The sequence below is a fragment of the Oryzias latipes genome, chromosome 21, assembly GCF_002234675.1.
Source record: "Oryzias latipes chromosome 21, ASM223467v1".
Lineage (NCBI taxonomy): Eukaryota > Metazoa > Chordata > Actinopteri > Beloniformes > Adrianichthyidae > Oryzias > Oryzias latipes.
Genome location: NC_019879.2, coordinates 3,775,806 through 3,793,616, shown reverse-complemented (window position 1 = coordinate 3,793,616; position 17,811 = coordinate 3,775,806). Strand labels below are relative to the sequence as shown.

Below are 17,811 nucleotides of genomic sequence, written 5' to 3'. Positions count from 1 at the left end.
AACCAGTTGGGACAGTAACTATGGAATTAATTTAATTTACTATACTTATTTTAGTTTTTATAATACAAAAATGGAAAATACTGCGAATTTATAACTTTCAAGAAAGATCACTCCTATTTATTTTACATTTATTTCTCAATTTTAAGTTTAAAGCTCTTAAAATATTTATACTCCCAAAGCACACCACAGTTCTACTTCCCTTTATGATGAATATTTTTTCTTTTGTTTATAACATTATTTTTAAACATATTCTTTGTTTACCATTTCTTATTTAAATGTGCACTTTGCTGTTAATCTTTATGTGTTTATGTGTAAAACTTTGATGGTCATCGCTGTGTTTTGGATGCATTTGTCTAGGCCTATATGTTCTGTAAATGTGTTTATAAGTTTTTATTTGTTTTTTTTTAGGTATAACAGCAATTAACAGCAGTAAAAGAAAAATTAAATCAAAAAATTAAATGTAAAAAAAAAATCAAGTGCAAATTTTAAAGAGGGGCATAGTGTATCCCCTTGGGTTTCCAGGATTAAAAAATAAAAACAGAGCTACGATAGACATGGTCAGAAACTATACTCCGGCTGTGGCACTGGAACCAGGCTCAAAGGGTACTAACGGCGTGCAAAGAAAAGACCTATAATCGACAAGCCACAATCTCTCGGCTCCACCCTATTCTGATCCATCCACTGTCAGACAAATAGATCCATGAACATCTTTGGTTTCCTGGTCTGAGCTGGAATCTGGATCTAAACTGCACGGCTGGACAGCTCCGATGTTGTTCACCTTTTTTTGCTAAACCACTAATTAGTTTGGGGTTGTGAGGGGCTGTAAGCTAGCGGGAAAGCATGTAAACCTCGCTCAATGACAAAGAGAAATGAAGGAGGAGTCAATCCTCAGTGGTAAATTTCTAATGAGCTCCTGCTCTGCAGAAACTAAGTCCTAGAAAACACAGATGTTCTTTTTTGGCTAGAATCCTAATTTAACCCTTGTGCTATCCTAGGCACTTTTGCATTTGGAGTTGGGTCATCTAGACCCCACAAGACAGTGCTCTGAACCTTTTTTCTTCAATGATTTGTGATCTTTACCGGTGTCCATGGATTACAAGACATCCTCTTCACCTTTATCCACCTTTGACATGGTAGGAATAACACGTGAATGTAAGGATCGGGTCATGTTGACCCTATAGGATAGCACAAGGGTTAAAAGACCAATGGGAACGATCTTACAAAAGATGATCGAAGTGGAACTTTAGAATACAATAAGTACAATAAATAATTTACAATAAACAATTTCTCCGCATGGTGGCGCAGTGGTTGTTGCCTCACAGCAAGAAGGCCCCCTGGTTGGTCCCCAACCAGGGGGCCTTCTGAACCAGGCCTGGGGACCTGAACCAGAATACCAATGGGGGTCCTTTCTCTGTGGAGTTTGCATCTTCTCCCCGGGCATGCATGGGTTTTCTCCGAAGACTCCGGCTTCCTCCCACCGTCCAAAGGTCAAAGTAAAAAAAAAAATTAAATGTGTTGCATTTTTTTACATACATAGAAATTAAAAATTCTGTTTCTCTCAAGCTCCAGTCTAAACAGGGAATCTAACTTCAAATTTTACTAAAGAAAATACAAGAAGACGGAAAAAAAAACAAGGTGACTACGAAAGAGAAAATCAAATGACTACAAAAAGAGAAAAATAATGTGACTGTAAAAAAAAGAAAAAATGAAGTGATTGTAGAATAGTTCTTCAATTTTTTCAGCACCAGGGGACTGGTGGAAGGTGCAGTTCAGTGCTGATGAGGTAGAATGACGAGTGCGTGTCAGAGTTCAGCAGAACAGGGGGGGAATAGTACAAGAGGGGAGGGGGTGGAGAAAACTGTCTCTGAATCTGCTGGTCCTGCCCTGAAGACAACACAGTCTCCTCCCGGATGGCAGCAGAATGAAGGAGCTGTGGGATGGATGGATCCGGGTGAGACGGGTGCTGTAGATGTCCTGGAGGGAGGGGAGGGGGGCACCGGTGATCCTCTCACCGGTGAGACGTTGGAGGGACATCTCCTTCGTCTTCTCCACGTTCAGGGAGGAGATTATTGTCTCTGCACCAACATGCCAGATGGCAAAAACATGCTCCATAGGTTCACTGGTTAATCTAAATTGTCCCTAGGTGTGAGTGAGTGTGTGACTCTGGCCCTGCGACACACTGGTGACCTGTCCAGGGTGTCCCTGCCTTCGCCCATGAATGGGAAAGGGAACAAATGGGTTTAGAAGAACGAATAAAACCTTTCTCTTGTATGTTCTGTTTATTATTTCATACAGTTAGACACTTTATTTTTACAATCATGGCTTGGTCTCACCTTTTTTTTACAGCTAGGATAACAAATGCCAAAAAAAGAAAAAGAAAACAGCAAATGTTACACAAACAGCTTCTAAATGTGCAGCCACAGGCACAGATAGCATCAGGAAACTGCGTTGGTTTGCTGCTGTTCACAAGCATTTTTTATCATCCTTTCCACTCTGAGATGTGATCAAATACAAGTGTTAGTTGAACATTTTTAAGGCCACATTTTATATGTACGTCAAACCAACATCAATGACTTAACTGAATAAAGCGGTTTTTGCAATATGACTCAGATTTCTGCTGTGTTCTCCATCTTGTCACACCGATTAAAATGTTTCCTGCTGTAAAATTGACTATTTTTATAGCATCTAACAGAGCTGGACACATAGAAAAACAGCTGGCACACGGTGTGACATAAGATCAAAAGGATGCTGGTACGGCAAGAAGAAAGCGAGATGAAAAAACATCAAAAGTTCCACAAATACCAGGTTTTTAGTTGATAAAATTGCTTGATAGGTCGAGAACAAAATCAACTAAAGTTAGTGTGTCTAAAAGACTCAGCTGGGATGACTGAGCTGGTATGTTGTGCAAAGCAGGTGTAACTACATTTACTCTACTGTCAATAGTGCACATGTGGAACCTGAGAGCAACAAGCAAGGCGATGAAGCTGCAACTTCAACTTTTCAAAGTTTTTGTACTTTAAGTATCAAGGTTGCAGTGGGATCGCTTTTTTTTTAGCAGGAAGTCAGTAGTTTTACATTGAATTAAATAAAAACAATCAACGTCAGTTCATGTTTGCATTGATTTTAGAACTCCACAACCTTCCCTTCAAATGAGGATTTCCCTTTGGAGTAAAGGGAACTCCAAGTACATTCGGGTCATTCTAGAATTAGAGGATATTTTACGCCCTACTTATATTTAAAATATACAAAATACAAAAATTTGTAGTTCCTAATGAATATGTATTGTTTTGAGACCAAATCTGCAAAAGCTAAGACAGAAAAAGGCTTAAAAATAGTTTTAAAAAGGCCAAAACAGTCTGGATTACCCCCTGAGATGCCACTTTTTCCCTGTTCAACCCCCCTAATGTCCAAGTTAAGTCTTAAATAGAACAGTTCAAATGAAATTTAAAGTTCATGTTTGGTAGTTTTTTCATAGGCGTCTCTTGTGGCTATGCTTTAAACAAAATATTTAAAAAAAGAATTATTGTCAGTCCCACAACATGCACACAACCTTGTTAACCTTTTTTTTTTAGCATTACATGATCTGCTCTGGACTTGACACTATCAAACAGTTTCACAAAAGGATGGTTCGAGCAAACGGCTTTCCTCTCTTCTAGTTTTCACAGATGGTAATTTTGCAAACACCAAATATATCATGTCATAAAAATTGTATAATTGATCTGTTAGCTGATCTTATCAAGCCTTTGATATTTATTTCCTGCTTTTGATGAATATGTCGCAAAAAATCAGAAAAGTCAAGATTTGTTTTTTATGAATTTTGAAGCCAAAATGTCCTCCAATTCTGGAAAGACCCATTTATGATCCAATAACTCAATTCAGCTTCTGCCTCAGTTCTTGGTCTTTTCTTTATTTGGAATGAGCGACTAATAATTACAAAGCTTCTAGCAAAGCTTGAAAACCTCACGTTTACACACACAAAAATGACGGTTAAGGTACAGCGACTGCAGCCTCTAAACAGAACCCGTCCCTCTGCTGTGTGAAAGATGTTGTTTTTACAATGCAAAGATGTCCACCGTGATGGGCGCACGCTCAGCACAGAGGACGGGTGTCACACAAAGACGCTGAACAGAGGAAACTCTGACTGGTCTGGTTGCAGGAGGTCGACGAGGAAGCAGACAGTTCCTGACAGGCCTTCAAACAGGCTGTAGATGCTGGTGAGGGAACGCGAGCCCGCCTTGAACTCCTCTGTGAAAATGAACTCTGCAAACCTGTATGGAGACAACAAAGAAGACAGAAACCTGAATGAATGGAGCAGGAATTCAACCCAGCAGCTATGGATCTGAATCAGAGGATCTCTATAGGTGTTGTTATTATACTTTTTTTTGCAACAGAACAGTTTGGTTGGAGAATTAGTTTCACTTCATAAAATTTTCTGAATGAAAATAGCTGTGTTTTGACCTTTGACTCTGCCAGGTTGAACCAATCGGGGACTCTGGTTTAATAATGACATATGGATGGCGTCCTTTCTAATTCACGGACGTGACAGCCGATTTTGCACCAAGCCTCTTCCAACTATAGGAGGTGAACATGCGCTATTAAACAGTAGAAAAAGAAGAAGAAGGCCCCCCCTGCTGGTCCAGTGTGAACACCATGGGCTAAACATGCATTTTTGAAAACGAGACGAATGGCCGCTGTGTCTCCGGTGGATGGATGGATGAACAGATGGATGAATGGATGGATGAACGGATGGATGGATGAACGGATGGATGAACGGATGGATGGATGGATGGATGAACGGATGGATGAATGGATGGATGAATGGATGGATGGATGGATGAACGGATGGATGAATGGATGGATGAACGGATGGATGGATGGATGGATGGATGGATGAACGGATGGATGAATGGATGGATGAAGGGATGGATGGATGAACGGATGGATGAACGGATGGATGGATGGATGGATGAACGGATGGATGAATGGATGGATGAATGGATGGATGGATGGATGAACGGATGGATGAACGGATGGATGAATGGATGGATGAATGGATGGATGAATGGATGGATGGATGGATGGATGAACGGATGGATGAACGGATGGATGGATGGATGGATGGATGAACGGATGGATGATGGATGGATGGATGGATGAATGGATGGATGGATGGATGAATGGATGAACGGATGGATGATGGATGGATGGATGGATGAATGGATGGATGGATGGATGAATGGATGGATGGATGGATGAACGGATGGATGAACGGATGGATGAACGGATGGATGAATGGATGGATGAACGGATGGATGAATGAATGGATGAACGGCTGGATGGATGAACGGATGGATGGATGGATGAACGGATGGATGGATGGATGAATGAACGGATGGATGGATAGTACTTTTTTTTAAACTTAAATTTTTGCTCCTTTTTCTTTATCCCCAGTTGGACACATAAATTCCACCTTCAAAATAAAAAGCGTCTGACTAACATAATTATTATAGTTAAAAAGTAGTTCTAATTTTACGTAATATGCAAATAAAATGACATAAAAGTTGATGTAGGAGAGTAGAACCAGTGACCGTAAATGAGAACTGGACTGAGTGAGACTTCAGCCATAGAAAATGACTTGCTTCCTGTTCCAACAAAATGAAGTCAATTCAGTCGTGTTTTTGTTTCAAAATGGTCATGTTGGAGCCAGACGTAGTCAGTAATGATCGGTCCGAGTCAATGTCAATGTTGGCAACCAATCAGTCGTGAGCTTGTTGGAAGTCAACCTCTCTGCCGCTTGAAAGCAGGCTTGGGAGAATCTGTCAATCAAATGTCAGAGTGTTCGATGTGGGGGTCAGCTGACTTTCACTGCAGAGAAAAATAGAAAAAAAATAAAAAATTAAGATTAGCAAGCACATGTTAAAAAACGGTAGCAGAGCAAAAACCAGTAGGATGACTGACTAATAGCTGTTTATTTCTCAATAGAGGTCTACAGGATGTTAGCTTCTTGGAACCAGCTGGTACTTCCTGTTTGGAGCGCGAGATGGGGTCACTCAGTCCAGTCCTCATATACAGTAAATGAGTAGTGCACAGACTTTCTTGCCTCTGAGCTCTGTAAATGTATTTGGAGTTTCCAGTGAGCCGATAAAGTAGGAGGAAGACGTAAGCGCTGCCTGCAATCCCGTGACAAATCCCAGGCCCCTTCTTCAGCAGGCCTTTCTGCCACACCAGCTCGCCGCTGCGGATACATGTGTCCAGATACTGAGGTTTCTTGTTGATCAGATAAGCTTTTGCAAAAAGATACGCGACACCTGTGCAAGAGGGATGGAGGACGTTATTTCCATGGAGCCGCAGGCAAACACGATCATGCACCGTGATGGGGCAGGTACCCGGGGCTCCGTGGCACCAGTGCACCAGCTCGTTCTCCCTCTCGATCATGGTCCCCAGCTCGGCGGGCCAGTTGCAGTTCTGCTCCTGATTCATGAGGAAGTCCACGCTCTGCCACACCAGGTCCCTGTCCGCACCGCTGAGCATGTCCCGGTAACTCAGCAGCATCTGCAGCACTGACGAAAGGCCGTGGGCTGCGCCTGAAAGGAGACGGGGCGAGCAAACACGCACCCACCCAAACAAGGCATACAGGGGGGGGGGCATGCAAGGTATACAGGCAAAGCTAGAAAGTAGTAACATTCACAAAGAACAAGCGCAAGCTTTTTGGTTTTGTTTGGGGCTGATAAGCAGGTTTGGGAAAAGAGCTTGCAGATCGATGCTAATTGTGGGAACAGAGCTTTATTATAAATGTGTCCAAAAAAGGGCACAAGGACTGACTTTCCAACAGAAAAAAAACTAATAATAAAGACCCACTCCGTTGAAAACAGTGTTTTTGAGGGGCGGGGTTGCTCCGCACCAACAGTCCGGCCTACAACTCAGAGGCAAACTACTAATACAATACAATACTAATACTATTCTACTAACCTAGAATACAACACAGGGTTTTTGATTTTGGCTAAAATGGGCAAAATGATCATTGAAAAAAATGCTGGAAACACTTAGAATAGATCAAAAGATGATCGGAGTGGGCCTTTAAGGAACGTTCAATAATCAAGCAAAAACAAATGTGATCACTTTTGTTGCTAATTTTAGTGTTTTGGAGACTAAACTTTGTCACTGAAACTTGGTCAGAAGCTAGTTGTGTTAAAGTTGAACTTTTTATCATTTCTATGCATTATCTGCCTATTACAGTCAGTTAAAAAATGTTGTTTCAGTTCAGATACTTCATCAGACATGCAGGGGTCCCTTGTGCTATCCTAGGCACTTTAACATTGGGAGTGGGGTCATCTAGACCCACTAGACAGTGCTCTGAACCTTTTTTCTTCAATGATTAGTGATCTTCACTGGTGTCCATGGATTACATGAAATCTTTCCACCTTTATCCACCTTTGTCAGGGTAGGGAGAACACGTCAATGCAAGGGTGGGGTCATCTAAGATAGAACAAGGGTTAACCATGCTAGCCGCTATCCATAACTCCCTTCCCTCCATACTGCCTCTACAAACATTTTCTCACACAGACATGAATTTTATGTCATGGAAAATTAAATGTTTTCATTGACTTTTAGAATCTCAACCACTTTGTTTTTTTTTTTTTTTTTGCTTTTATCCAAAGCAATTTGCAGTTTTTTTTAGTATTAATTAACAATATAAATGGAAGATCACTGGTTCAATTCCCACCTTGCCCACTCAGAAGTCAAAGTTGGGAAAGGTACTGAACCCCACATTGCTCCTGCTGCTTGGCACCAGTGTCCAGCATTAGTGTGGGAATGGGACTGTGACTGTAAGAAGTCAGGAAAGCGCTTTATAAAAGTACAGGTCCTTTATTAGTGACTATTTATAATGTGGAGGGGAGTGTCTTACTCAAGGACACAATGACGGTCACTGACTGGAATCAAACCCACGGGGCTCCAGCCATCCATCTGCCCTCAAACCCACATTTTCCCATCTGAGGCGGGTTGGTGTTGAGCACATCAGATTTTTCAGAACAAACTGTGACACATGCAGGAATGTTTAGACGTCTTCGTCAAACAGCCAAGAAGGTTTGCTGCTGTTTTTGTTTCAGTCCCTGATCACTAACTGAGGTATTTCCATGCAGAGGTGGTCATCCAGACCATGCTTACTATGAGCTCTGCGTTGGTCTGTAAAGTTTTTGAGGATCTCCCACCCTGATGATTCTCCTTGTCTGATGTGATCAAGAAAAGGACAGTTAGCTATGCACACATCAACACACCAGCTCTGACTGTCAGCTCGATAACGCACACTTCAACCGACAACTTTTACATCCAGGACACACAGCGTCAAGAAAACAGTCTGTAGAAATGACGTTTTTATCCTTACCCAGGTACTCTGTTCCGTAGTATGAATACATGAGGGGGAAGGGCTTCCTTTTCCTCCTGGCGTATTGTTTTCCTGACTCAATGATCGCCTGGCAAATGGATTTAATCTGATCTTTGCTCAGAATCTGCAAGAAATTAAAGAGTACATTTTAGTCTAAGTAAAGTAAGATAACATACTAATAAACAAGGAGCTCAAACTGAGATTAAATATCAGCGGTTCCAAGAAAGACCACTAGGGGGGCCTAAATAGCAATGGGGGGGGGGGGGGGGGGGTTTGGGGTCCAAATATTACTTTTTTACTTAGAGCTCAAATTTTATTTTTTACTTAAGTGTCAAAATAACAATTAAAACCTATTTTTAAAGAAAAACCTACAACGTTTTTTTTGACTATTGTCATTTAAAAGTAACTTTTTACTTATGAAAATGTAAAATATTTATACATGTAAAATATTAATTTTAGAAAATGTATCAAAGTGTAAAAAAATAACTATCAAACGCATAAAAATGGTCAAAAAAAATCTTAGCTAATCGTGAAATATCTTGATCAAAAGTTTGTTAGGAATCATTTTAAAGTATAAATCATCTTCAAGTATCTGACTGACAGTGATCTGAAGTTTTGAAAGCAGAAGGCACATTTTCCATAAACATCATCTACGGTGTCTCAGAGAGAAACATACTGAACAGTGCAGGTGAAGTTTTCCAGATTCCTCATTTGCTACAAGTTCATCAAGTGTAAATGAAATATGTGTCCAAACAAACAAGTAAACAAGAGTTCATGTCAAATCCGTTCACATGTTAGTTTCCTAAAGTTCAGCCCACTATTGTTTTTCCACATCCAAAGAATCCAAAGGGAACATTCTAACACACTGGATGGTCACATGACTTTTGAAGCGACTTTATAATGGTTTAGGTCAATTTAATTAATGTCTTGCCTCAAACAGATCGATCTGGTTGGATTGTAGTAAATAAGTTAATTGATTATGTCAATTAATCGTAACACCCCTACTAAAAAGTCAATTTTATTCAACAATTTGTCAGATATGGATCATTAGAAAACCATCCAAAAATACAATCAGCACCTTGGGGACTCTAGCATGACAATATTTTTTGTCTATCTGACCCACATATTCCAAGTGGGAGTGTGATCATCAGAAATATGACCTCACTATGGCTAAAATGTGTATATATTGATGTTTTTTAGGATAAGACCTGAACGTTTGGTGTTTATTTACAGTCATTTCTCTGCAGATCTTAATGTATAAATGAATTATAAGTGACTCTGGTTTGTTTTTCTGTTAATTCTGAAATGCTGTTTGGGATATTTTAGTTTTAAACCCTTCCATCTGATCTTTTTAACGCTGCTGGCTGCTCTAAGTCTGCGCGCTTTTGCGTGGATCATTTTGGAGTGCGTCACGCTGGTGCCAAGACTCACCTCTATGCCCAGCTTCTGCTTGAGAACCAGGGCGGCGCACAGGTACCCCGCCCGCCCCACGAACAGCTCATCCGAGCCACACTCCAGGAAGTGGATGGGCGCGCACACCTCCCACAGGTTGCGAAACTTGGTGAGCGGTCGGACGAAATCCGCCAAGCCCATGGCTTTGTAGATCATGGTGGCCGCTGCGTAAACGCCCGCTCCGCCCAGCAGGAAGGCGGCGCGCATGTTCTTGTCCGGCTCCGCGTCCACGTACCTGACAGACACGTCGATGATCTGCTTGGCCGTCTTCAGGTAGACCTCCCGGTGCTCGGAGAACAGCGGGCACTCGCTGACGTGGTACAGCATGTAAGCCACCCCCGCCGGACCGTCGTACAGCCCCCCGTCACAGTCGCTGACATCCACGGGCACCTTCTTCAGGATCTTCTCCACGGTGGCCACGACCGCGGGAACGATGATCTCGGCGCTCTGGCCCGGGAGCAGCGCGCCCTTGTAGTCGGAGAAGCGGTTGGCAAAGCAGCGGTTGTTCTCCATCATCACCGGAGCAGCAGAGAGAGGCGCGCGCTCCGCAGGCTGGACGCATCCAAGGATGCGGGAGCAAACACGTTGACTGCGCTCTCAGGCTGACAGCCCGCAGAAGATTGGCTGAGAGGAGTGAAGGACAAGCCGCTTATTGGCTGCCCGGGCCAGCATCCCGTCACCGAGCGACGGTCACGTCTGAGACAGAGACACGGGACTTTACAATCGCAGGATTAAAAATAAAAATCCAAATCCTTTTGGTCAAATCCGTAAATTCTAGTGAATGAAGAGAATGAAAGATCTCTCTGTGGGGACATGTCGACCTTCAACGGGTCTCTTCTAACTCCAGTGACCTCTGCAGCATAATCGGATTAGGGTTTATTCCCATTTTGACCATTCAATAAATTATTCAACCATCCAGTTTAAAAATAATGCTTATTTGTATTCAAGGGCACGTGGTAAACTGAATCATTTAGGCTGAAAAAAATGTAAACAACACAAAAACTGTCAGATTATTTTTAAATCAATGCTTTGTTTTCGTGCAAAAATATCCAAATAAATGGTTTAATTCACAAAACTTTATTATTGTCATCGTTATTGTTGACCCCTTTACTTCATTTCCACCGCTAGATGGCGACACAAACCCAAGAAACTCTTCTTTTGCGTGGATGGAGCTTTGCCGCCGTCCAGTTTACTGACAGATACTTTTTGAGTTTTAGGATTTAACTTCACTTGGACTCAGAATATTTCTAAAAGTTCAAGGTTTTTGTCTTTACAGATCTGACACGTGCTGATGAAGCTACTTAGACGAGGGGGAAATGTTTCAAGAAACAAGATTTTTAGGACTTAAATTTTCATCAGCATGTCCTCACAATAAATAACATGTATCCTCTACCTTAATCCCTAAATCCCTTCATGCCATATGTTGATGATTCGTAAAGTATAATTTAATCCAATTTAAAACCACCTTGAAGGGAAAAAACACTGAAGGATATTTTTTAATTAATCGTAAATGAAGTCGGGCATGAGGGGATCGACCTCTTTCAGGGTCACAGGGTTGCTGGAGCCTATTCCAACCACTGTTGGGCAAAGGCGGAATTCATTCTGGGCGGGTCTCAAATCCATCTCAGAGCCACACACAGACAATCATAACCACACCTTGGCACAAGAGTTTCTAATTGACCGACAATGTTTATTTTTGGACTGTGGGGGGAAGCTGGAAGGAAAGTAAGAAAACAAACTCCACATTTTTAGTTTGAACATGATATCTTCCAAAATGTGCTCGGATTAAACCAACTGAGCTAACACGCTTATTTAGTTTTGCTTAAAGAACAACAAACACTATTATAAAGGTGACGTGTTGACAGCACATAAAGCTCAAGACTCACTTACAGATTAAGACCCTGCAAAGGTTTTTAAAATTTTTAAAAAACTACGGTTAAAAGACAACATCTAGAAAACAAACCAGCCAGAAAACGAGAATTAACAGGCCTTTTCCTCACCGACTGTTACTCTGTGGCAACTCCTGTTCTGTTCAAGACCTTTTAACCCTTGTGCTATCTTAGGCACTTTAACATTGGGAGTTGGGTCATCTAGACCCACCAGACAGTGCGCTGAACCTTTTTTCTTCAATGATTTGTGATCTTCACTGGTGTCCATGGATTACATGAAATCCTCTTTACCATTATCCACCTTTGTCATGGTAGGAATAACACATAAATGGAAGGGTGGGGTCATCTAAGATAGCACAAGGGTTAAGAATCATCTTGAAACACATTTCATAAAACTTTCAAAACTCAATAAATGATACACCCTCTGGACACTTTATTTAGAAAACCTTTCCAACTCGTCGTTAACGCAAATTTCTGATCAGCCAATCACATTTAAACCATGTAGACATGGTCATGTCTAAGAATATCTGCTGCAGTTCAGACTGAGCATCAGAATGGGTAAGAAAGTGACTGATGTGACTTTGACATGGATGTTGGTACCAGACGGGCTGGTCTGAGTATTTCAGAAACTGCTGATCTACTGGGAGTTTCACCCACAACCATCTCTAGGGTTTACAGAGAACGGTTAGAAAAAGAGAAAATATCCAGTGAGTGGGCGGAAATGCCTTGTTGATGCCAGAGGTCAGAGGAGAACATTCAGGCTGGTTCCAGTTGATAGAAAGACAGCAGGAACTCAAAGAACCACTGGTTCCAACAGAGGTCTGCACAAGAACATCCCTGAACACACAACACGTCAAACCTGGAGCCAAGTGAGCTACATCAGAGGAAGACCACACCGGGTGTCACTCCTGCCAGCAAAAGAACAGGAAACTGAGGCCAGAACTCACACAGAATCACCAATAGACGATTGGAAAATTATGTGTCTCCATCTCTGCTGCCACATGCGGATGGTAGGGTCAGAGTTTGGTGTTATCAAAATGAAACCATGGATCCATCCTGCCTTGTATCAGCGGTTCAGGCTGGTGCTGGTGTAATGGTGTGGGGGATATTTTCTTGGCACACTTTGGGCCCCTTAAATGAGCATGGTTACGCTGCAACAGCCTACCTGAGAATTGTTGCTGACTATATCCATCCCTTTATGAAGAAATCTGAGTTTTTACTCACCGAGAAGGAAGGTTTAAGGGCAGGGATGCCCAGTTTAGTTTAGTCTGTTTAGTTTAGTTTAGCCATTACCTTTTAAATTTTATTACTTCATGTTCTTTATCATTTTATGTGTACGATACAATTACCGGCATGACCCCCATTGAAATGGCTATTGTTGTAATATTGGGCTATATAAATAAAACTGAATTGAATTGAAGTATGACCACAATGTTCCATCTTCTGGTGGCTACTTCCAGCAGGATAAGGTGCCATGTCACAAAGCTGGAATCATCTCAGACTGGTTTCTAGAACGTGACATTGAGTTCTCTGGACTCAGACTCAGACCTTGTTGACTCTATGCCACTAAGGATTAAGGCAGTTCTGAAGGCTAAACAGGTCCAATCCGGTACTAGCAAGGTGGACCTAAAAAAGTGGCTGGTCAGTGTGTGTTTTTGCACTGTTTTCCATTACTTTGAGAATGCTTTTTTCAGGGACGTTGGGCTTTTCATTGCCGCTATGTTCTTAAACTGTGAACCAATAGGAGAAATTAGTCAAACTCATAGCATGAAAATGCAATTCATAAGCATTTAACCAAAAAGGTCCAATTGAGTTGATTTCTCAGTATGGAAATTAAATGTTAAATGTGAATCCAGAATCACTCCAAGGCAGTAACCACTTCATGTTGTATGTCACTAATGTGCAATTCACCATTAATCCAGGACTCCACCATTGACAGTGAATGAGAACTGGACCGAACGACCCCTCCCCCCTTGCATTCAAAACAGGAAGCACCCGCTGGTCCCAAAAAGCCGAGAAATAAACAGCTGTTACTCTCTCATTGTTGTTTGTAAGAATAACCATTCTTGCATTGGTTCTTGCTAATCCTAATTTTTTTAGATGATATATTTGCTGTAGTGCAAGTTATCCAACTTGTAAACTGATCAATCAGGTTCCTCAATAGAAAAGTAGGTGGTCTTCGAAGCATTTGATTTACAGATTCTCCTGGTGTGGCCTTTGATGTGCTCACTCCTCATTGGAGAGACTGGTTGCCATAGAAATGTAGACGACCAATCCTTAAAGCTTACTGAGGATGTCTGGCTCCAACGTGGCGACAGAAACACGGTGGAAAAATGACGACTAAATTGACTTCACTTGGTTGGAGCTAATGGGTACCGCGGATTCGTCCAGTTATACTATACAGTCAATGGACGTACAGTAAGTATCACACTAAACGGAAAAATAACCTGTTTTATGATTTTTTTAATTGGTTGATTGCTATAAAGCATTTAACCCATTGTTTTCCTGTTTCTCTTTCTTTATTCTAGTATCTTCCTCCAAGTTTTGCCGCTTAACTCCTTCTACAATTTTTCAGCTCTTTCAGCTTTTTTTCAGCTACGACTTTTGGTCCTTCAAATCCTTGAACTTTTCCAGATATTCCAGGATTTTTCAGGATTTTTGCCCCCATTGAAATACATGGGGAATCCTTGGTGCAGAAGCTCGCTGGTTCGATACCCGGCTCTGGCATTTTTCACAAAAATACATTTTTGTTATTTTACAGTTTTTTCTTTATTTATGGTCAACTTTGATCATTTCTTTATTTTTTGCTTTTGCCAATTATTACCCTTTAAGTCTCATTTTCCTTCAGCAATATAGCATTCAACCCTGCATTTTCTTCTGGAAATGCAGCTCCGTCTAGTTGGAAATAAAGTCAGACATGATGTGGTTACCGCTATAAAACAGTTTGAGTTCAAAAAAGTCATTTCATTCATTTTGTTTCAGTGTCATTTCATTTAAGTTTTTTTTTTTTTTTTTTTTACAAATTCAACCCAAATATAAACAGTGAATCCCTTTTAACTCCTGGACTCCTGAATTTGTTTCCAGTTATAAAAAATAAAAAAAAATGTTTTGCTTTCAAGGTGTTGAAGTGATTTGATACACATTTGCTTGAACAGGCGTCCAGCGGATAAATGAATGATGGGACACCGAGAGCTTTGTTTGCAGATGCTTTGCTGAGAGGACAGTTGGTGACGGAGCCAAAGCCCCCCTTCACAGTTTTCAAGGATATAGTCTGGATCCTTGCCTTCGCCCATGCTTCACCTCTACACCGAGTTTCATGAAAGTGCTGCCTGGTAGTCATTTTCCTTCAAATCAGATCAGTCACTGGGCAAGCACAGGATTTGGCAAAGTCAGACTTCAGAATCCCAATATTAGCATCGGCTCGACGCATCACTGCAGGAGGAGGACAGTTTAAGATTTAAAGACAGACAGAAATCATGTTTTTAACCTGTTTTTTGTCACATTTCTCTAATCATGGAGGACATGTTGAAAGAAAATTAAGCTCAACGTTGCATTTCTGAATATTTCTTCATTTAAATCATTGTGAATTAGGGGCAAGCTAAAAAAAATTGCCCTTGGAAAAAGAGCTTCTTTGTGGTGTAGAAAATAGGCGGGGCAGACCACAAGCTCCTTTCTCCAAGCTCTCAGCAATGGGGAGGGGAATGGGGGGCGGGGTTGTTCCACGCCCAACTCATAGGCAAATTTCTTATTACTGCCACTTTGCAAAAAAACTGTCCTAAAAAATGACACGAGTTTTTTTGTGTGTGGCTAAAAATAAATAAAAATAATGATCATTATCATTAAACGACAGTGGAATGCATTTAAAACATATCAAAAGATGACCGGACTTTAAGATGTTAAAATGGGAACTCCTAACCTTGCAGAATAACGGGTCATTTGTAAATAAATAAACACATTTTTTCAAGTTTTTGTTCGCGTTAGATGCTAATGAAGCATCTTCTCAACTTTTTCTCCTCAACTTTTTTCCCCCCACTCATCGTCCGAGTCTTATCTCCTGCTGGGGACGGGCGGAGGCATTATTTTGTGCAAACGGGAGCCTTCGAGTCCCGAATCATTTTCTCATATAAATGCAAATTGAAGATCTTTGTGCCAACTGCAGCAGACAAAACCAATGGCAACACGCCTCTCAGAGCACGACTCCAGCCGTTTTAATTTGACCCACTCTTCTGTTGTCCCTCTCCCAGAGCTTGACTCAGAAATTTCCCCAAAGTGTGTTGTTTTTTTATATTCTTTTAAGGATCTAATGACTGGTGGTAAGGAAAGCCATCAAAGGAAAAAGGCTTTCAGATTTCTCCTGCTTGAATGGCCTCCCAAACAGAAACACTCTCCAAGACCTCATGTTAGTTTATTTCACCCCCAAAACTCTGAAACTGGATGCAGCCAGCTCAACACCTTATGGGTGATGAAGTGACAACTTCTCCATCTTTATCTCCACTGCTTGCATATTCAATGAAAATAGCCAAAAAGGCCTTTTTTTTGCATTATTTAAACCAGACGATGCAGCGGAGAAACTACATTTAATAATTCAAATGAGGTCATCGCAACGATGGAGGGGAAAAGGTCAAAAAACGACCTTTGGGGAGGCATGCACAGCATTCATTATCTATTTCATCTCAAGTGCCAGAAGAAGGAAAACTATTCAATCACAATTTTTTCTTTGATATCTACCATTGAAAATGGCAGACAGTTTGACAGAATCCTGAAGGAAAACCAGCGCCGTCTGATGCTTCTGAGATCTTAAAATATGTGCTGCTTATGATAAAAACAAGCAAAGCTGTTTGTAACTAGCTAAATGGGAAGTAGACCAGCTCAGAAAGTATCTGTAAAGATGACGGTTGTTAAGTTTAAATGATATTTCAGCACAACAAACTAAGAATCAAGGCCGAAATCTAAATAACTTGTTGAAGTGACTCAAGATTGCAGAAAGGGTCAAATTCACAAAATTATCAAAACCTTTCAGAAATAAAAAAACAACAAGAGGAAAAAAGGAAATCCAAAAATTTGCATTGTACAACCAAAAAAAAACAACTGCTGCTTAAAGTCAAAGTGCAGGTAAAGTTGGAGTTGCAGCACTGAAAAACCAAAACACTCCTAGTGGTTTCATCTCAAATTTCTCTCTAAATCTGTACGTGTTTTGCAAAGATCTTCTAAAACTTTCTGCATTTTTATGCAGAAACCATTTCCTAAGGCCATCCCTTATAATCTAAAGAACCATAAAAGTATATAAAACTAAACTTGAATAAGATCTTTAATACCACAGTTGCTATAGTGCAACTATTTATCTCCTCTCTTGCTGGTTTTCTGGCAAACACACCTGACCCGGTTGACCAGCCGCAGGAAGGACCCCCCCCCCCCCCCCCCCGGGAAACGTAAACTAGTTTTACAGGGTTTTTTGTTTTTAACAGATTATTTATATATAACAGCACATGTCTGATTATAGTTGCATTATAGCTTCACAGTGGTTTTATCATTATTTCAGTTTCGTGGATAGAAATAAGTTCAGCTAGTTAACATCAAGCAAACTTCTAATTTTAACAATAATTATTTGGATTTGAAAAGGTAATCCATCTTTCTCATATTATCTTCAGATTACACAGTGTTGTCTCAGATATGTTACTGTTAGTGATGAGCTCAAACTGTTTTCTTTCACCTAATGTTAATCTTAAATATTCAAACCAACATTTTAAATCATAGCTTAGCCTGAACTCAGGTTCAATTATTGATGTTAAACGTTAAACGTTAAACATGACGGTTTTCTGCTCGGATGCAATAAACAGCATACTTTTACAGTCCGGCTTTGCCATTAATCAGTTAAATTCACATTTTTGGACTAAAATGTCATGAGATCCAGGCAGCAGAAAAAACGAAATGTGTCTTTTTCTTCCCAAAAGACACCAGATTGATGTTTAAATTGAGGAGGTTAAAAAATAAATGACTCCATTGTTTCATTTGAGACTTAATGTTGCCACAATAATTGAATAACTGTTTTAAAGGGAGTAGAGAAGGGGGATTTATGAAGGTCTTATG

The 17,811-nt window shown here is 40.8% G+C and overlaps 1 protein-coding gene across 1 annotated transcript; it reads right to left on the bottom strand.

Annotated features, from left to right (window-relative positions):
- Positions 1-2,260: 2,260 nt before the first annotated feature.
- lancl3 (LanC like 3) lies at positions 2,261-10,864 on the bottom strand. The gene is made up of 5 exons (XM_023950708.1): positions 9,815-10,864; positions 8,384-8,507; positions 6,387-6,584; positions 6,101-6,308; positions 2,261-4,268 (listed from the first exon to the last, which is right to left on the bottom strand). The coding sequence occupies exons 1-5, from the start codon at positions 10,349-10,351 to the stop codon at positions 4,109-4,111; spliced, it is 1,227 nt and encodes a 408-aa protein (XP_023806476.1). The 5' UTR covers positions 10,352-10,864; the 3' UTR covers positions 2,261-4,108.
- Positions 10,865-17,811: the final 6,947 nt, after the last annotated feature.

Bases quoted from the DNA above. Each gene is read 5' to 3' on its own strand.
- lancl3 (XM_023950708.1), bottom strand. From the start codon at position 10,351: ATGATGGAGAACAACCGCTGCTTTGCCAACCGCTTCTCCGACTACAAG. The intron at 8,508-9,814 runs GTGAGTCTTGGC...AATTTCTTGCAG, and splicing joins AGCAGAAGCTGGGCATAGAG to ATTCTGAGCAAAGATCAGAT. The intron at 4,269-6,100 runs GCAAGAAAGTCT...GTCTCCATACAG, and splicing joins TACATTTACAGAGCTCAGAG to GTTTGCAGAGTTCATTTTCA.